Source organism: Ammodytes marinus (assembly GCF_949987685.1).
Source record: "Ammodytes marinus genome assembly, chromosome: 22".
NCBI classification, from domain to species: Eukaryota; Metazoa; Chordata; class Actinopteri; order Uranoscopiformes; family Ammodytidae; genus Ammodytes; species Ammodytes marinus.
Genome location: NC_137226.1, coordinates 17,061,153 through 17,082,582, shown reverse-complemented (window position 1 = coordinate 17,082,582; position 21,430 = coordinate 17,061,153). Strand labels below are relative to the sequence as shown.

At 42.7% G+C, this 21,430-nt stretch overlaps 2 protein-coding genes across 2 annotated transcripts in view; both read right to left on the bottom strand.

Moving 5' to 3' along the window:
- Positions 1–8,357, bottom strand: part of camk1da (calcium/calmodulin-dependent protein kinase 1Da) — a 53,503-nt gene extending 45,146 nt beyond the window's left edge. The window contains exon 1 of the mRNA XM_080051260.1: positions 8,056–8,357. Within this exon, the coding sequence (XP_079907386.1) occupies positions 8,056–8,153 (98 nt within the window). The 5' untranslated portion in view covers positions 8,154–8,357. The remainder of the gene's footprint in view (positions 1–8,055) is intronic.
- A 5,613-nt stretch (positions 8,358–13,970) lies between these two features.
- On the bottom strand, positions 13,971–20,885 carry cdc123 (cell division cycle 123 homolog). The gene is made up of 13 exons (XM_080051398.1): positions 20,803–20,885; positions 20,440–20,511; positions 20,280–20,340; positions 19,643–19,675; positions 19,283–19,378; positions 18,770–18,876; positions 17,053–17,104; positions 16,712–16,787; positions 16,213–16,335; positions 15,847–15,875; positions 15,477–15,581; positions 14,940–15,077; positions 13,971–14,162 (listed from the first exon to the last, which is right to left on the bottom strand). The coding sequence occupies exons 1-13, from the start codon at positions 20,874–20,876 to the stop codon at positions 14,109–14,111; spliced, it is 1,020 nt and encodes a 339-aa protein (XP_079907524.1). The 5' UTR covers positions 20,877–20,885; the 3' UTR covers positions 13,971–14,108.
- Positions 20,886–21,430: the final 545 nt, after the last annotated feature.

Sequence of the window (21,430 nt, the reverse complement as noted above, 5' to 3'; positions counted from 1 at the left end):
GATGACCTAACCTCGAAATGAATCCTCCCTGGAAATTTCATTTGTTAAAAGCAAAAGAAAAAAAAAATAGTCATGTCATTACAAACCAAGATGTACCATATGTGCCTGCAATAAAGGGCCTGAAAATGAATTTTCTCAGTAAGCCTCTCTACTGCGAGTAACATGATCACACAATTGCCTATCAAAGTGAAATTACTTTGGCTAATTCACGGCAGCCAGAGATTTGTCTGTGTTGTTTAGTCTGTGCTCCGTGCGTGGCTCAGTTGGAAAAGGCTGATTATATGTAGTTCCGTGCACCAATCAGGATTTATCAGCATGTGGCGCAGAATCTGGTGACAGCTGCTCTGTGTGTTTAACTCCCAAATAAATTAGGGATAAGGGATGTTTTTCTATGAACCGACTTGAGATTCTAGTGAAGGTTTCTTGGGCTTTAATTGATTTTTGTTTACTTGGGGGACAACACAGCAAGCTGTAAACACAACTGCTGCCTATTTACACATTCAGTAGAGACAGAGCAACTTTAGAGCACTTTAACCAATTTGATTAGTATTTTGGTTAAAGCTGCAGTTGGTAACTTTTCCACTGTTTTATATGGTAAAAATGTCATAACCCATTCAACTATCAGTAAGTGAAGTGGTCTGAGAGTAAATCCTCCACACTGTGTTCTCACCTGCCTCTGTATGCTGAAGTCTGACAGTGCCACCGCGCCCGCTCACTTTGACCAATCAGGGCCTCGCTCTGGCTCTCGGAGCTGATTGGTTGAGGATCTGTCCCTAGATCTTGGCACTGTTGTTTGTTGTGTCAGTATATGCAAGTGTCCACGAGCAGTTTGAAATCATGGTGAACAACAAACCTCCGGTGGCGACTGCATCAACCCCCGACACTTCCACATTTGGGGGAGACTGTCTCTCTATATCAAGTAGCTTGTCACTGTGGGAAAGCGTTTCACTTACAGGAACAAATCTACTGGGTCCTGGGACTGATGTCAACAAAAAACCAGATGGACACCTAAAGGTTGGGGGAGTGGGGGTGTGGGGGAGTGGGGGAGCAGTTGTGCCGAAGCTACAAGAGACAGTTGATATTGTGACAACACTAAAAGAAAAAGAAACCAGGTAGCCATTTTAAAGTTTTCATTGAGCAGTACATTGATTCCGAGAGACACTAAAAATCTCCACAGACCTGAGGGGAGCTGCAAAAGAGGGTGATCATCTTCTGCGTGTTTTTCACAAAAGGTGACTTTTCAGTTTGAACATAGTAATTGTTTTGATGTTCAACATAAAAGCACTGATTGATGCAGCTTTAAGATGTTACACGTTGAGCATTTTGCAATGAAAAACACATGAATTACACTCTATTATGTCTAATTCAAACCTGTTAGCTGACCAAAGCAAGTACGTATCTAAAAATCTATGCACGGTGTAGCTCCTCTCCATCGAGAGCAGAGCTGCAACAGATGTACTTAGGCACAAATTATAAAATGTCCTCCGTGGACTTGTAATGATGTTATGAGGCCAAAAGCCTGCAGGGAGACAGTTAACAACACTGTTCCCGTCACTGCAGCTCTACTGACCCCCAGCACCCTGTCGTCCTTGATCACCAGAATATGGCCGCCTTCCCAATTTCTAACTTCATCATAACAAGCAACAAGTCTCTCTCAGCAGGCTGTGGCACTGATTTCCCTCCAAACAGCACATGTTGTTGTCGAGGGGCCTTCAGGATTGCACAACAGACGTGAAACCAAACCCTACATCAGGAGCGTTACTGTTAAGTGTCCCATTTCCCTCAGCTTCACCACAAGCACCTGCATTCATATTGTCTCCCTGCAGAGTGTGTGTGTCTCATTTGGTGTCTGCAGATCATGCATCCTGATGGAGTCATCCTGTGTATTGTCAATTGTGTTTCTAGAAAGAACGGACATTTAATAAATCACGAGGAAACAGCATTTTGATTTGCTTCCGTAGCTCACAAAGATGGAGCCGCAAACGGATATCAGGGCAAGTTGCCCTAGACAAAAATAGCAAGTCTGAAGTGCCAAAGCCGTAATGCAAGGATTCACAAATGTCTGACTATTTGATGCACAGGCCGCCGAACACAGCATGAGGAAAATGCTTCTTTTGCAAGTGAAATGTTACGGAAAAATGTGTTTTAAAAGTACATTTTTTGGCAGTTAATGAAAAAAAGTGTTTGTTATACTGAAAAACGGACAAATTTACAGTCAGAATATAATACGATGATTTTATTCCATAATTCATCCGAATGATTTCTGAACACATGGCTGTGTTTACATATACAAACAGCGGCCCACCAGCTGTTGGCCACAGCCATGTGTGTCACCAGGACAGGGAGACAACAAGCTTCCAGCCCGGGGCCATTCTAAGCTGGATGTGGTCGCAGAGAGGCTTTATATAGAGCACTGATCCGATAATGGACTAAAGTTTATCATTATTAATACTGAGAGGTCTGCACACACGTGTCAATCTGTGCAGGGAGATGGATGGACACACACACACACACACACACACACACACACACACACACACACACACGCAGAAAAATCCCATTTAGTGATGAGGGAAGTCCTGACAGCTGGCAAATGCAAGTGTTTTATCTGGTGCATGTATGAAGAGAGAGAGAGAAGTGACTTTTCCACTCTGCAGCTATTAAATGGCCAGCTCAGAGTGTGTGTGGGTGAGTGTGTGTGACATGACTGTAGCTCAAATTGAGAGGAACTGAGATGCCAAACTGAGGTGATCATATTCAGTGTCAGTCTGTGTTGTGATCCTGAGCTCTACTAGAAGACTGACAAAAGTGTCAACATCAAGAAAGACCTTGATAACAACAGCATGGCCAACACAGTCATCAGCCATGCAGCATTACCATTAAAGGAGCATTCAGGCTTAATGCAACTTGTTTCTCATATAACACTTTTGGCCATACTTCACATTGATAATAAAAACATTTCATTAACCACCCAATACTCTCTGAGAACACATTTTCTAGAGAATGTTCTAAAAGTCCAACAGAGAAACAAACAAATGAACTGGAAAAAGATTAACCCAGCTACCATAGCAGTTTGCAGACCAACTAGAATTCTATAAACGTGTTATTGCTCATATCTGATGGCATTTCCTTCTGCATCGGACTTTGTAATGTCGGCGTTTGCGTCGGTATATGTGATGAGTATGAGTTTTATCAGTTCGTTCTTGACCCTGAAAATATTAGTCTGTATAAAAAAAATAAATGTAATAATCCTTTTTTCTGGCTCACATATATTGCTGTTGATGGAAAATGATCGCCTCCTGTCACAAGATTGAAAGTTCCATAACAGATTCCATGACAACTAAAGCAAACTCTGGAGGAAGACTGGAGAATAATATGAGATAAGGCTGAGAGGTTTTGGGGAGGGAAAAAAAAGCTAGGAATTGACCTCGAACTGAGATTATTTTGACAGAAATGTCAAATGTAATAATCCACAGTTTTCAGTAAAATAACACGTTTAGTAAGAAAAAAAAATTATAGCCTACTTCATCCACACAGCTTCCATAACAAAGTCAAAAACAACATCCAAACGGAATACAAAACATGCGTCTCTCAACCAAGGTCATTGTCAACCGATATGAACATCACCGAGATTGTTGACATACATCACGGTAACAAACAAACAACACAGATTATGTCAGATATATCAAACCTGGGCGGATGACATTTTCGATTAACCTCAACAACAACACAAATGCCAGCTGACCAGCCCAGAGAGAGAGAGAGAGAGAGAGAGAGAGAGAGAGAGAGAGAGAGAGAGAGAGAGAGAGAGAGAGAGAGAGAGAGAGAGAGTCAGCATGAAGAACAACCTGGCAGTAAAAGAATAGAGGGTGGAACAGATGGATAGAGGAAAAGAAGAGGATAGGACTGACGACATACTGTGAGTGTGCAAGTTTCAATCCAATGTGGTGAAATCTGTGTTTTTAAGTGTGTCATGCTCACATTTTAGAAACACACACACACGCATGCTTACGCACACACACGCACATACACACATCCAAAAGAACTACACACCTAGGCACACTCACTGTTCTAAACGTGGGCCGGCAGTCCACTCACTGGTGAAGTTGTCACATAGCAAACAATTGTCTTTTGTTCCATTTGTGAGATGCTATTTATAAAAGGGATTAAAGAAACTACAACATCTTCTTCATGTGTCCTCTCACATTGCACTGTGATAAGGAAGACTAAAAAGGGAACGTTTAAGACAGGGACACACAGGGAGATGTAGGACAGAGCTCAAGACATAAAGAAAGAGATAAAAGAGACATAAAGAGTGAGAGAGAGAGAGAAAGAGAGAGAGAGAAAGAGCTGGTGATGGGTTCTGCAGTCCCAGAAAGAGAGAACAGTGCCAGCAGCAGGGAAGTGGAGCATCAATTAAGGGCAGCGTGCCCTAGATGGCACAGTGACATTCCCACAATGCATCACCATCTCACCACCCGGCCACCACTTTACTTTTTTTTTTTTTACTCTATCTCCCTCTCACACACGCACGCACACACACACACAAACTCACACTCAAACTCAAACTCACACTCAAACTCACACTCAGCCCCTAAACAGTACTTTGTCATGGGTGACACTGCATGTCGAGAATCAGTTTATCAATCAGTGTTGAGGCGTTAACAGTGTTTTACTTTTTTTTTTATCTCCCTCTCGCGCACGCACGCACGCACGCACGCACGCACGCACGCACGCACGCACGCACGCACGCACGCACGCGCGCACACACACACACACACACACACACACACACACACACACACACACACACACACACACACACACACACACACACACACACACACACACACACACACACACACACACACACACACACACACTTTCTGTAGAGGTTCTATTAGTTCCAGGTTCTGGCCTTAACCCAACAGTGTGAAACATGATGCCTATCCTAACTTTGCCAAAGTGCACACCAGTACTGGTTCTCTTTAGCCTTCTCACCAGTTGACTGAAGGCCAATATAGATTTTTCAATGGCTGACGCTGATATTTACAGAGAGCAGGTCAGACGAGGGCCAATACATAATGCCTATATCACGTTGTTTTTGTTTTTTTGCATTTGATAAAATACAACAATTTAATAACAACAAACGAAAACAAAATGGAACTTAAATGAACATTTATTGAACACATGAAGGACAGAAATATACTTGAAAATAAAAGATGTGCATTGTCTATTGCACTTGGCCTTCCCTGGTGTTGGCTCTGTAAAGTATTGTCATAAGGGTCTGCTGGATGTATGTCCAACCATCTGTAATATAACTGCAGAAGAAATGACAAGATAAATATTTGGGGTTAAAATGTGAAATACGCTTACATTGCTCCACAGCAACTACTTTGACTGGGCTGCCTGCCTGCACTGTCTGCAGACAGTATCTCTAAATGACATTCTATCTCTACTTCTCACTTCTTCTTTTTCGTTCTTTCCCTTCTGCACTTTTTCTTGCTGTAATCCCTCCTGCTGCCTACCAACTCTTTCTCACACACAAAAACACACACACACACACACACACACACACACACACACACCCCTGTTGGTATTAATAATTGAATAGTAAGCGACAGGGACACACACGGCATACACACCAGGGGAGGGTAATAAGACACCGAGGAGAGCCCCATGTACATGCCTGCAAACACGCATATACTTACACTCCCACACACACACACACCCACCCACGTAAGCACCTGCCAACATGAACTAATACTGGCTAGATTAATCCAGTATTAGGGGACGGAAAACAGCACACTGAGGAAAGCTATTAAAAAACCAAGAAGAAATAGACACGTTAAATCGAATAGACACACACACTCACACATGCCCACAAACAAACACACACGCACACACACACACACACACACACACACACACACACACACACACACACACACTGACTAGCCATGGTTTGCAAGGGTGACCCAAGGTGAGGAGAGAAAAAAAATATATATGACGGGTCGGTGTCAGATCTGTGACATAACATGCTGTCAGTACAGATGCAGCTCACAAACGCTGACGCAGAAACATTGGACGCTGCAGCAACGCTCACACTCAGTCTTTCTAGGCTTGGGCTTTTCCCACGTGCACCTGAACACAGCGCTGATGCTGCTGGGGACTGGTTCACCCTGCTGCTGCAGACATTCAAATCTCTCCATGTCACAGTGACTGCTGCTGACAAGGGCTCCTTGGCTGCTTGGCTCCAACACATTTAGCTCTCCTCTTCCTCCTCCCTCTCCATCATGCTTTTTCATACTAATCCCGAATCACTTCCCATCTCTCTCTCCCTCTCTCTCTCTCTCTCTCTCTCTCTCTCTCTCTCTCTCTCTCTCTCTCTCTCTCTCACACACACACACACACACACACACACACACACACTTCCTTCCTCCTTTCTGCTGATGCCTCAGGTTCAAAGATCCCGTCAGCTGCTCTGGTTAATGTGTGGCTGCAACATGGCCGGCTCGGATCATTGAGTCCCGCACCAGTCTGCCTCCTAAGCATGTGGGTGTGTGTGTGTGTGTGTGTGTGTGTGTGTGTGTGTGTGTGTGCCACATCCGCTCCAAATTTTCTCGTGTTTTGGACTGGAGTAAGAAACCAGACAGCTAGCCGTAGGTCAAGCAACATGACTGAACTTCCTTCTATTCAGGGGGAAGTTTTCCTAATCCTTGTGCATTTTGAATCCCAATCTGCATACTACACCCTGTCTACACCCCTCCCTCCTTCTTTTAGGCCGCATTCCAAACAGACACAGCTTCCTTCACAGCGGGGAAGGGAGAAGACGATTAAAGGGACTTGCTGTCAGAGATGTAGGGGGCGTCGACCCCTGTGATATGTCGTGGCTGTTTGAATGAATGAGAGAGGAGAGAGAGAGAGAGAGAGAGAGAGAGAGAGAGAGAGAGAGAGGGATAAATAGTAGAGGAAGAAGAAGAATTAAAGACATTTCCTAACATGGAGCCAGAGCATGAAAAAGCCTCCTTTAAAAAACAGAGAAATATGTTAAGTGTAACAGCGATACCGTTAGTGTGCCGAAAGGGAGAACCCACATTCCTGCCTGTCTGTTAAGCCTCGATGACATCAACATAGAAAATCCCCTCAAGGCATATTACAGAATGTGCCAGAAACACAAACCATTGAAATAACCTCGCCGAAGTCATTGTACAAGTCCTGTAGACACCACATACAGAAGAACAGACTACAATAAAAAAAAAACATGGACACACTAAGGAATATTAGGTTTATATTATTAGGCTAATAGGGCCTATAAGAAAATATTCTCAGAGCGTCACTTCGAACTGAAAATGTAACAAATTAACACCAAACATGGATATTACTGCATGGGCTGGAGTTTATAGGCAAACTGAAGTGATGGATTTGAATCGCCTATTGGAATATTATAATAGGTCTATAGACAAGGAATTTCATAATGTGGCTAGTGTGTAAAAGAAACAAGCATTTTAGCAACCTTACAACAACACTACACCTGATGACGTACTTACTGAAAGGTCTACCACAAAGTATGGGAAGGCAAACTTCTGTAGTTACAAGAAGTTAGGCCTACGTACGTATAAAAATTATGAGGTAGACTATTTTACAAGATACATTATGGTTTGATATGAGAAAGAAATGTATAAGCCTATAAAAAAAAATATATATCCAAATAAATAGCATAGATTTCGCTGTAACACCTGAACACACCATGTTACGATGGTGCGTGACGACTAGCTTGTTTTGATAAATGTTTGAGATAGTTAGCTAAAATGTATACACGAAGAAGCTAAAGGTACATCGAATAGTATACTTTGCCAGAATTATGGTTTTAAAGTTTATTTTTCTATGGTGATATTACTGTAATAGTGTAGCCTAATAATGCCATTATTTGCACATTAGGGTAACTTGAACTCTTAACTGTGAAGCCCCAGAGGCAGTGTTATTGAAATATAATACTACTGATATATCTGAGTGAGTGAAGTTGAGTCAAAGCCGCGCGCGCGTACTACTCACGTGCCGAGGACTTCTCTGAGGTCGAAAATCTTCTTGATGTCGTCCACTTGTTTCTTCCAGGTCTCCCCCCTGCCGGTGTCACCGTTCTCCCGAGCCATGGCGCTGTTTTACCGGCCCGAGTCCGAGCGACAGTGCGCTGCGGGAAGGAGGGATGCGAAGGAGAGAGAAAGGAAAAAAAGAGAGAAAAAGAAAATAAAAACAGAGTAGTGTTTTGAAAGGGAAAGAAGAAAGGAAGCCGAGCTGAGAGCAAGAGAGGTGTTTTGGAGAGTCCCGTTGGTATGTGCTACGCTGCTGCAGGACCATGTGAGTCCTCCTGCAGGTTACCGTGTCCCTGCTGCTGCCTCCCGCTCTCCCTCCTCTTCTTGTCTCTCTCTCTCTCTCTCTCTCTCTCTCTCTCTCTCTCTCTCTCTCTCTCTCTCTCTCTCTCTCTCTCTCTCTCTCTCTCTCTCTCTCTCTCTCTCTCTCTCTCTCTCTCTCTCTCTCTCTCTCTCTCTCTCTCTCTCCGTCCTCCCCTCCTCCTCCTCCCCTCCGGCCGTCTGGACAATCACGCACACACACGAGTAGATGGGAGCACTTCCCCTCGAGGCTTTCAAATTAAAAGCCTATGGCCTACATACAGCAGCATGAAGATAGTTTTTAAAGATTTTCAGATAGCCTAAGATAGTTGAGTATTGGCTACTACTGCTTATAGTACCACAAGTAAAGTATAGAATCATAATCATCATACAGTCGTCTTATGAACATCCATAGGCTTTAGGCTAAACATCTTAAATGTTACCTATAGGACTACAGTAGGCTAGGCTAATCAATCAATCAATCAATCAATCAATCAATCAATAACCTTTATTTTCACTCAAAAGACACTGAGGTTTTCCTCATTTACAGTGACGACGAATAAACACAATTTCAAAGATAACATTGGCCTTGAGCAGAGAAAAAAAAACAGAAATAAAATAGGATAAAAATGAATATATATTAATTTAAATAAAATAAATAAATAAGGTATATAAAATACAAAAAAGAGCCAGAATAAAATAAGATGAAATACTAAATGAACAATGAATTCAGCTAAAACAGTTACAGTCCGATGTGTAAAAGTCAGAAATCATAGATTTAAATAAACCAAAAGTAGCAAGAGCAGATTATTTTTAAGATGCTCTGCAAAGCATTCCATGAGTTAGGAGCGCTACATGAGAAGGCAGGCATTCCTAGGATGGAGTTAGCTCTGGGAACATTAAGGAGTTGCTCACTGTACCGGGTAGGCTACAATAGGCTATGTGTGAATGTAGGCTATTTGTTCAAAGTTTATATAGCCTAGGCTAAATCATCAAGAGAACAAACCAACACAAAAATGACCACAAGCAAACTCTTTAAAATCTATATTGTTTAATGGTTTGTTAAGTTTTATTTTAGTGGTTAGTCAGAAACTCAAGTGTTAAACCTTTCATTAAACTGAGCAAATACTCTTCTTTCATCATGTAATCTAAAATAGGCCTATAGACAGGCTGTCTATATGCGATTAGCCTATTATCAATTTCACTGTCATGCGATTAGCCTATTAAAAATCGCATTCGTCGTTTCTGTTGGGCCTTTATTTTGAAAGCAACATCCCCGAATGTCCTGTATCATGCTGGTTACGTGTGTCTAACTTTAACGAGGACCTGCTGCCACCTGCAATCGTAAACGCGGTTAATTGCTGCGCTGTCCGCACGCTTTGGGGGTTTCCGCTCGTCCACTGACACTTCTATGCGTTTAAATTCTCGCCTACTCCCTCTCGCTATTGTGTTTATAGGCTACACATGATCCGAGCCTTGTTGTGACACTGCATGTTGTTATGACAATAAAGGGAGCTTACTGGATACTGCTCAGCATCCTGTCCGTTGTGGAGCCTATGGCCTAATGGCTGGTCAGGACGTGACAATATTCGCATTGCGCCAACTTGTTGACAATAAACGTCATGCTCCCATCAGTAAGTGGGATCCACACAGGCGTCGGAACGGCCGCCCGGGGATCAGCACTGACCCCGGCTTCAGCTGCACGTCCACCTGGGTCCAGCCGGCCCAGCATAACACCTGGATTACAAAGGTTCAGTTTGCAGAGGAGCACTGATCCCTCTGACAGCTGCGAGCGCGGCACGGGGTCAGCCCAGGCCGGATTACTCATCACCACACACACACACTATGGCTACGGATTTATGGCCTTCTTTTCTGACACTGACACACACACACACACACACACACACACACACACACACACGTCGTGTTTTCATCACTTCTGAGGACATTACATCGACTTTCATTCATTTTCTGTAACCTAAACCTAAGTCTACCCTTGCCTCAAACCAATTCTTCACTCTAAAATGTTATTATTGACCTGCTGGGGACTTTTGTCTCCAAAATGAAGGCAAGTCCCCACAATGTCACTGTGTAACAATGTCTCCACAACATCAGTAGGCATAGTAAACGCACTCACACATACCATTGTACTGCTATCTTTGTGAGGACACTCATTGATAATGCATTCCCTACCCCCTTACCATAACTTTGACCATCCAACCCCACCATGCTGAACCCCAACACTAATCTTTACCTTCACCTTATTCTAACCTGAACATTAAAACCATAGTCTTAACCAGGCCTTTCAAGAAGTGAGGACCATGCAAGCAAAATGTCCTCACTTTCCAAAAATGTCCTCACTCCGATGGTTAAAAACGTAAATTGGTCCTAACAAAGATTCCTGTACAAGTACTACACACACACACAACAGAGAGAGAGAGTGAGTGACTGAGAGTGAGAGAGTGAGAGAGAGTGTGTGTTTGTGTGTGTGTGTGTGTGTGTGTGTGTGTGTGTGTGTGTGTGTGTGTGTGTGTGTGTGTGTGTGTGTGTGTGTGTGTGTGTCATAGGCCTTCTGTAAGGAGGGATACACACAGACAGGCAGAGTGAGTGAGGGAGTGAGTGAGGGAGGGGACAATGTGTTGCAGCCTCAGCTACTCATGAGTATTCTGGCTGCAAACTACTGCAGCTCTACCTCAGCAGCAAGCGAGGAAAACTCCCCGTCCCTCTTCTCCTCCCTTCCCTCTCTCCATCCTTTTACTCTGAGTCAGCCAATGTGACACCCCCCCCCCCCCCCCCCTCCATGAGAGATGACTGCCCAGGCCAGGTGCACAGGAAAAGAGGAGAGGAGAAAGGGTTTAACAGGAGGATGAAGGTCGAGGGAGACAAAGGTGCAGAAACGCCACCACACTTCCCAGTTAAATCACTGCCATAAATCCAAGTCCACACTCCACAGCCTAGCTATCCATAAATGATAGCATTGGCTGGGCTGACGTGTGTGGAGTCAAATTACAGAGGATGTTTTTTTTTTTTTTCCTTTCTGCTGTACGGCTGAGAAAACTAACATCTACATTTCATATTGCATCCATCTTCTTTTTTTTCACCCCAAGAAGATGAATAATCCATCATGTACGTTTGTCATTAGCAGAGCAAAAGGCTCATTGATCATATTACTCTGCGCTGACACCTACCATCTGTGCAGGTTTCTTTGGCAGCTCAAGTCCCATGTGCAGGTTAATATGTATATACATATTTTTTTTGTGAGACTGTTTTGTCGCACAGCAATTTGTCAACCCTTGTCATCTAATGTCTGAGCAATCCCTTAAACACACAGGTTGTTGTCAGACAGACAGATCAAATGGGCCTCTATAGGTGTGTCCGCAGCCACTATACAGCAGACTCAGAGCTCATTCATCACAGTATAGCTCATCTAGATGCAGCGCAGGTCACAGACACAAACACATTTATGAAGTGTCACTGTCAGAACAGCCCGGGTGTAAATAGTAACAATACAAAGAGAGAGAGAGAGAGGAGGATGGCGGAATTTAATTTAGCCGTTTCAATTTCAGTTTCCTGGTATTGTGCACTATTGCTGACTGTCACACTGTCATGGCTGACTGGGACACTTTAATAGCGTGAAGCCATTAGGATTGTTATTAGTGTCACAGTTTCTTTCTGTGCCAAATCAAAAATGTGTGCAGGGAAAAAGGGCTGATACAAACACTTTCAATGTGGAATACGTCATTGTATTGGCCTCAGTGTGAGCTATTGGAAGCTTTATTTCTACCCTGATTTAAGCTTTCTTTTCGAGAGAATACTATTTGATCGTATACAGACAGGCTATTGTGTTATCTTTTTCAGAGCTTCCTTTTAGCTTCAGAGACATACTATAGATAGATATTACTCAACCATTGAGATCAATTCTACCTCAGATGAATATTTACTTGAGCTAAAATATGTCTTGGTTTACTTTGCGTGTATTTCTTTCATTTGGATCTCAAATTGAACCGGTGTGAACTGATTTTTAAGGGCAACTTTGAGACAGCTCAACAAGCTAACCCAACACTGACATAACATCCAAGTGTAAATTAACAGCGCCTTTTATCTGCAGATACAATGAAAGAATAGCAATTACGTGCGTCCGACAGATAACAAGTATTCTATCTCCTTTTAGCTGTTATCTGTCCCTTTAGCTCCCAAATGCTCCTCTTTGTTTACCAGCAGGTACATTACCTCCAATGTTATTATAAAACATATTGATTGTTGCAGCTTTAAGTTCCATGAAACTAAAGCCCAAATGCCAGTGTATTCAGTAAACCAATGCAGTTGAATACATCAGCCCTGCAATAAAGGAATAGTACTGCATTGTACTAAGTAATGTCCAAAAAAATGTATGTTCATAAACTGAACAAGAATTGAAAAAAATAGTAGGATTTAATGCAGGGCTTAGTCTTATACTGCATTAGCAGCAGTTGAACATACTTGCTACAACATTGGTCAGAGTTTTGAGGTTTGTCTTAAAAACAACAAACCTTGTGTGTTCTCCTATCGCCCCCAGCCAGCAGGGTCAAAGCGGGACACGTCCTTCAGGTCTGGGGGGTGCACTTTACAGCCCTGGTTTCATTTTCCACAATGATGATTAAAGGTGCAACCCACTCGCCACGATATGCGCCGTGTATACCGTCTCCAGTCTGCAGCGCTTCACCAGGGGACCTGTAACTCTCATCGCGCCGGCTTTTTCCATCTCCCTGTAATTGCTCTATCAATCCAGTAAAGGAGGAGGGGATGGGAAGGGGGGGAGGGGGAGGTGGGGGCCTAAATGAACTGCTCTGCACCGCACACTCACAGCTCATTTAGCTCCAGGCATAATGAGAGCATAAAAAAAAGGCAAAGTCAATTTCTAATGTGCTAGACGCTACAGCACCCAGCAGACCTGTCACAACCGAGTCAATACACCACAAGAAGTTTAATGGTCATGTTTTTTTTTTTTTTTTCACTTTCGGAGCAACATTCTACAGCGATGCATAATGGGAAAAACAGGGCTCGGAGCAATGAGTGTGTCAAAACCGCTCAGAGGAAATTGACATGGAGAGATGGAGGAGCAGGGCAAGAAATGAACCAGTGAGTCAGTGATGAATGGCTTTAAGTGTTAAATAAAGTCTGCCACGGCCTCCTCTTGACACACACACACACACACACACACAGAGAGAGGCGCAGGGGATATTTTTACATGTAGACACGTTATATGCGAGTGCAGTAAAGATACTATAATGCACACTTATTTTAAAGTATAAAAAGCAGCAATGGTTCTTTACAGTGTTAGTGAATGCTGCATCCCATTCCCACTACAGTAACACCATGTTTCCACCATTTAAAAAAAAAACAAAAGAAAACAAAACACAATACTGCCAACAACTCCCTCCCTTATCTCACCAAGGCATTACGAACAGCAAGACGTCAGAAAATGAATCCTCAAAGAGCCGTTAGCATGATCACTGCTAATCTAACATTCTCCATTAGACTTAACACGAGAGAGCCATTCAAGAAACCCCCCCCCCCCCCCACACACACCCACCCTGGGTACCGCTAACAGAAGAGAGTGAGAGGGCCCCAAAATGAAAAGTAAAAAAAGCTTAAGACAGGATTTTAGAGTCAGTTCATGCTGGAACACATTATACAGAGGGGGCTGTTGATGCTGGTAACTGTTCTTGGAGGACTGTGTCACTGTGGAGCGCTCTCCTCTTCCTCCTCAGAGTCTTCCTGTTGACTTTTCTTCTACACAAAGGACAACGAAGAGAAAAAGATTACACTTCATGATGTCGTCTTGATTCCCTGTATTATAAGTGAATAAACCACCCTGATGCTAACCGCGCTCGAGTGTGTGGTTAGAATCCCACTGGAGAAAGAAAGACACATTTGTGTTGATGGCGTTGTAACACCAGACCCCCATTGCCAGACAAAGAACATCAATATTGGACAGCCCGCCCCGTGTGTATCTGTGGTTACTGATGGAAAGGCTGAGAACCTCTTCATAAACACACCAGTTCCATTTTGAAATGACACATTTATTGATCGTGGACCGCGGACGGGAAATGCACTTTGAAAACATACTCTGTCTGGAGAAAAAAAACAGAAAGACAACAGCTAACCCCTGTTTTTTACAGACTTGAATCTAAATGTTTGGCATTACAGAGTACGCCACGTTAGTTGTTTATTTTATCTTTTGTTGGTGTGTTCACTTGTTTGTTTGTGTTCTTAAAATTAAAAAAAAAAAAAAAAATTTAAATGTTTGCCATTGCTTCGTCATGCAACCAATACGCAGTGCACAAATTGAATGAATATCATCATGTATGTCGATGTGTTGTTAAATGTAAGGATTACAATCTTTAGGTTTAATGGGAAATGAATTGTGTTCAAGCTATGGTTAGAGTTCGGAAACTAGGGCTGCTTTCACACCTACCTCATCGACAACGCAACGTCTGCACAACATATGAACACTGCTAGCTAAGCTGCGAGCTACGTAGCTAACTCTGTAATATAAGGACATCCTACCAGTTTGAGGAAGTCGATGAGTTTGTAGGCGTCTTCTCCGGCGGAGAGGTCCACAAAGTCCCGAGGGATCCTGTAGCTCAGACAGGGACTGGGCTGCACCGTCACCTCACTGTTGGTGTGGCGGAACAAAGGGCCGTCCTGAGCACAAAGAGGAACCACATGGTCAACAAGCAAAGACACTGGTTTTAGTTACTTATTCAAGACGGGCTCAAGCTCAGCATTGAAACATAGGTCAAACACTTTTCATGTTGTCTGAGAAGACATCTTTGTTACAAATGAGATCTTTGGAATATAATGTTTGCGTGTGTGTGTGTGTATTTCTGACTTAAGTGACTTTCGGGGACACACACTAGACTTGAAACAAGTTGATTGGGGACAGCTTGTGCAATTGGGGACAAAAGCAATAAAACCGATAACCGGTAAAACAATGGATATTAGTCTACAGGAAATGAATGTAAGTTTATGTAAAGCCCCCAAAAGAGACCTTAAACAACACATATGTGTGTGTGTGTGTGTGTGTGTGTCATGATAGCCAACCTGCTGCTGTGCGATTTCCCCTCCGGATGTCAGTTCCTCCCAGGTGAACAACAGCGAGTCTGTCACCTCTCCAAAAGGGTTCAAATCTATCAGCCACACTTTGCCCTGTAACACACACACACACACACACACACACACACACACACACACACACACACACACACACACACACACACACACACACACACACACACACACACACACACACACACACACACACACACACACACACACACACACACACACACACACACACACACACACACACACACACACACACACACACAAACCATACACACAACAATACATAAGTACAACCAAGTGTGCAAGTGGCATCTTTGAGAATTGAATAATCAATCAGTGTGCTTACCTGGCTATCTTTATAGACATCCAACACAACTGTAAAACAGAAGGAAGGAAGAAAAACGTATTAACAACAAGACATGCAGTCATTTCACTTCTAGTTAAAGTAAGCGCTAGTTCCACGAAGACAAAGTTGGGAAAAGGCTAACTGAAATTAAATTTTAAAAACCCAATTAAGTGCACAGTGACACATTTGATCAATGTGTCCCTGTGCTCTAGTTTCAATAGTACATATTTCATGACTTGCATAAGCAGAAGTCTGTTTCTGTCGGAGGGGAGGGGGAGGGGGGGAGGGGGTGTGAACGGGTTTATACAGGCATAAGAAATAAGAAAAGAGTAAGAAAAAGAAAAGAAGGATGTGGCTGGGGCTCACAGTCTTCGTCTGGGAACTTGTACTGGATGTGCTGGTTGAAGAAGGCCTGTATAGCCTGACAGATCTGCTCCTCCTGCTTCAAGACGTGCTGGTAATACTGAGTGTAGTCTCTCTGGGAGATAGCTGAGAACACACGCACAGACACACACACACACGCACACACACAGACACACGCGCACAAACACACACATCAGTGAAGCTCAAATTGAATTTCATAATTGTTTCTATATTCGCCTGCTGAGTAAAAGCGCAGCTCAAACATCATTATACCGCTGTTATAGATAGAGCTGTTTTTTCCTTTTTTTTCTAAAATAATCCCCCACGTCCTGCAAAGTCAGTTTGCTCTGTGGAAAACGGCGCCCTCTTGCTGTTGAATGCTGTAAAGCAATCTGGTATGTTTCACTCAATGGAGACGCGATTGGTCTCTTCAGTTAACAAGACTTACTAATAACCTGAAATATATATGCTGATGGGTTTTCAATAGTGTGACTGTTTTTACCGATCAGTTTGTTTTCTTTGACGAAGCAGCGGAACTCTGCACCAGGACTCAGCTCGCTCCACTTCCTCAGGACCAGCTGAGGGACAGGAGACAACACAGAGTAGGATTGAAGCTCTAGGCGTGTGAGTGTGAGGGTACTTATGGTACATAGTAAGCATTAGACCATTTGAAGGAGGTGGTCAAGTCACCTTAATAGAAAGATTTAAAAGGGAAGAAAATAAAAGTCCATAGCAAAATGTCCTAATGCTGTGTGTGTGTGTGTGTGTGTGTGTGTGTGTGTGTGTGTGTGTGTGTGTGTGTGTGTGTGTGTGTATAGTCTTTTGAAAGATTTATATACATACCGCATAGTTGATGACTGGATCTGGAGAGTCCTGGTCACTACACTGGAGGAATCTGCAAGAAAAAGGAAAAATCATTTCTGTTTTTTTTTCCACAACACTCAGAAGGACAGTCTCATCACAAACAGTGTGACAGTTACAAGCACAAGGCGTGTGTGAACCCGAGACACTCTGTCAACCTGTGTCATCATCTAATGTCTGAGCAATCCTTTAAAAACACACAGGTTATTGTCAGTCAGACGGGTCAGAATGTGTGTCCACAGCCACTACAGCAGACTGAGAGACACAAACACATTTATGAAGTGTCACAGTGTCAGAAGAGCCCGGGTGTAAATAGTAATAATAATAAAGAAGATGGCTGTGTTCCATTTAGCTGCATCTTGTGATTTTGTTTCTAATGCCTAGTCAAAATGTGTTTGGTTAAAAAGCGCAGATTGGATGTTTCCCAGAGAAAGAAATAATCTTATTGGTTGAATTAGGGTAGGATATTGTTATACAGTTTATAAAGAGGAGAAGCTTTTTTGAAGAAAGGACTGGTCCATCTGTATTGACTTTTCCTTGTCAGAGCTTTGGGCTAGCATCGGTTAGCTTTAGAGACGTTGCTTATGCCTCAAGGATGAACTGAATAGATTTTGGGAAGTCAAAGGGTCAAGGTAACTATGACCTCATGAACACTGTCCCTGCGTTCCGAATCGCATACTCTTTCTTTTTTCTATTCTACATACTACATCCGACGATAAAAATAATCTAGTTAGGATGCAGTAGGCATACTATTGGGACATACTTTTACTCTTTTATTTCATCATAACATTGCGCCTTGATCTTGCCTCTTGCTTTTATATCCGGCGCATCCCCGTTTGTTTTCATATGGAGGCTTCGTCGATGTGACGTCACTTCACATGCGCACCGGATTGTGGGTCAGAATCGCCCAAATAGGATGCAATTTTCAACACTAACAATCTTGGCCGGATGAAGTAGGACATCCGGGTACTTTCACCATTCCGCAATTGTATGCCTGGTGGAGGCACATCACCACCAAGCCTAGCTCTAGTTTTGACTCCATCTATAAATAGAACTCAACCAGTGAGATCAATTCTATCTCAGATAAATGTTTCTGAAGCTAAACTATGTCTGTGATCTATGCTCAAGTCGCGTTAGCTAACCACCAGCTAAATCATCGCACGGCTCAGTTCGCTCGGGTGGCTGTCAGGAAGTTTGAGAGAGAAGTTTTGGACAGACCAGCATCCATCAAAGAGCTTTCTCCACTCACACTCACACACACACACACACACACACACACACACACACACACACACACACACACACACACACACACACACACACACACACACACACACACACACACACACACACACACACACACACACACACACACACACACACACACACACACACACACACACACACACACACACAGAAACAGCTCCCCCTCTGGGCCCAGCGCTGCACTAAATCACCGGCTGCACTAAACGTTTTGTCATGCAGAGCGGAGGAGCACCAGGCATAAATCTGCACCGCCGTTATTTCTTCAGCTGCTGCTTTGCTTTTACTGCAGGTTTAAATCAGCCTGTGTACACCAACACTGCTCTATTTTTTCTTTTAATATGGCCTTTCATCTAAATGCAAATGATACTTTTTATGTGTGTGTGTGTGTGGGTGTGTGTGTGTGTGGATGTTGTTGTCGGGTAGCGAGGCTTACGGCTGTGTGAGGTCGTGGGTGATGAAGTCGGAACTTTTGAAGAGCAGAAATATATCGCTGAGGCTGCTGCACTGCAGGGAGCTGTTCAGAGCGATCCAGTTAGCATCCTGGAACACACACACACACACACACACACACACACACACACACACACACACACACACACACACACACACACACACACACACACACACACACACACACACACACACACACACACACACACACACACACACACACACACACACACACACACACACACACACACACACAGGTTAAGTAATGCCTTCTTACTGCTGGCGGTGGTACAAGCAGCGATTCCTATTATTCATAGCAGTAGAATTTCTACAGAGCTTCCAGCCAACAAATGATTTGCTTATGCTACAAATAAAAAAAGTAGTCGCGTCGACACAATTTGTATAATGGACGGTACTCCTCTACTGTTGTTGAACAAAGCACACACAGTTTTCTTTTAGTTTTTCTTTAAAACAGGAGCTGAGTGCAGTATTTTACCCGTGGAGCGCTCCAGTTGAGTTTGGGGAAGACGTTCCCACCCAGGGCGTTTATGGCCTCCAGCACTTTACAGGTGAATTCTGGGAACTCTGGCGCCTAGCACACAGAGAGGTTACATCATCACATCACGTCAGACAGTCATTGGTTACTGCATTATCAAAAAGGCTATGTGTGACACTGGCACATTTGTGTTGGAGCGGCAACATTAAACAGAAGGAGGAACACTACAAGCCTATGTAAATGGAGGTATCCGACAATAAAAAGCTAATGTTTTATCAGGTGGGAAATTATTCCGACAAGTTTGTTTGGCTTTAATTAGACAGACAGTGTGTTTGTATGAGGCTAATTGAATGTGCTTACAGTAACAGTGGTGGTTGTCTCATCATCTGACCACTAGAGGGGAGTGGAGGACAAGAAACGGATTAGATCAGACAGTAGAAATAAACATTCATTTTAATACACTTTTACTGTTGGGTTGATGGCATTAGGTTGAGAGTGCACCAGGCAAAGTGATGTGACATGATAATTTATGAAGATTATATGACAATGGCATTGATCCCTGATATAAGCCTCTGAAAGAAAACTAAAAAAACTTCACGACATTTGATTTCCACATGTATTCATTGACTCATGTTTCACTATGAATTTTCCTCTGTACTTTGTCTCAAGGTTGACCTGCTTTTGCTTAGCTGGGGTGGGCCAGCATGCAATAACGCTGCTAACAAATATACAATTTCATGATAATTTACTTGAAGGAATTAACTTATTATTATTATTTTTTTTTAATTGTGAGTCGCCCAATCGGTTTGAATATAAAGAAATGTCTGCAAGGAACACTGACTCTCTTGCTTAAATCAGTCACAAGAAACTGCACAAATATTGTATATCCTACATAACAAAACAAATATTAGCGATAGCTTGTGATTGTGAATTAGTGAGACAAGAGGCTCATTTCCTTTTTGGGGACACAAAACAAGGCTAGATTCTGTCCTCGTACCTGAATGTCTTCCTCTTCATCAGAGTCGCTGTTGTTGGTGTATGTCTGCTGTGTGTTGTCACTGAGGAGGAAAGGAACAACAGATGGACGAGTGAGTGTGAGTGAGTGAGTGAGTGAGTGAGTGAGTGAGTGAGTGAGTGAGTGTGTGTGTACTTCATACCTCCCAGAAACTACCAGTGTCCCATCGTCCAGTAAGTAATCTATTACATTCTGAGGCAGTGGCAGGATCAGACTGGAATAAAGAAAAACTACAATAAATATGAATACAAGTGTATAATAAAAATAATAAAAGACAGCTAGAACATAGAAGTGGGAGGAAGATAGGTTTAAACCAAAACAGCTGCTCTGAAAAGGATTTAAACACAGTTTCTTTCAGTAATACTAATATAAACAAGACAGATGAAGCATGGATCTGTTTGTGTCTGCTAGGCTGGCTAACGTTAGCTCTTTGCTAAATGGACTCTGTTTCACAGCAACGACTTCAATACTTTCTGCTATTTCAACGGGAACTGCAACTGTTTACCTTTTAATGGTGTGTTTCTTGAATATCGGATACCAAACCGAGAACTGACAGTTGACAACTTGCTCCTTCTTCATGCTGCAATATCCTGTGAGAAAATAGCGTCCACCGGTAAATATCTTCCGGAAAACCGGATATTTTCGCGGAAAGTTCTTACCTGACGCCTTGACGTTTTGAGCCAATATTACTATGTTTTATTGTTGTGGACAATTGTATTGTAATGAATTGTTTATTTAATTTCAATTGGTTAAAATTTGTGATTTAACCGCTCAGAGTTTGGAAGGTATTTGGTGTTTTGATTTTTAAGAAGGGGAGGTCTTTTTGAGATGCACACGGAACCCGCTGATTTGCGACATAGATCGTATATTCATAAGAGCACCTACAGTCTCTTATACTTTATTTGGAATAACAAGGACATAAAGTACAAAAATAAGGCACTGTGAAATTAACATTTCTTAATAGAAGAAAACCTGCAGGAGTGGCATCAAATGTCATGGCCTAGTATATTATTTAAGTGTGATTAGAATTTTAAATGTATGAAGAAATTCTAATGAATGCAGGTTTTCATCCTTTTTAAAACAATGATTAGGCTACATTTAAAGGAAAATGTTTATAGGATAGGCTTAACAGA

Coding starts and splice junctions, on each gene's coding strand:
- cdc123 (XM_080051398.1), bottom strand. CDS start 20,876: ATGAAGAAGGAGCAAGTTGTCAACTGTCAGTTCTCGGTTTGGTATCCG. Junction 15,876..16,212: donor CAAGTTCCCAGACGAAGACT/GTGAGCCCCAGC, acceptor TCTGTTTTACAG/TTGTGTTGGATGTCTATAAA. Junction 15,582..15,846: donor ATGTCTATAAAGATAGCCAG/GTAAGCACACTG, acceptor TGTGTGTTACAG/GGCAAAGTGTGGCTGATAGA.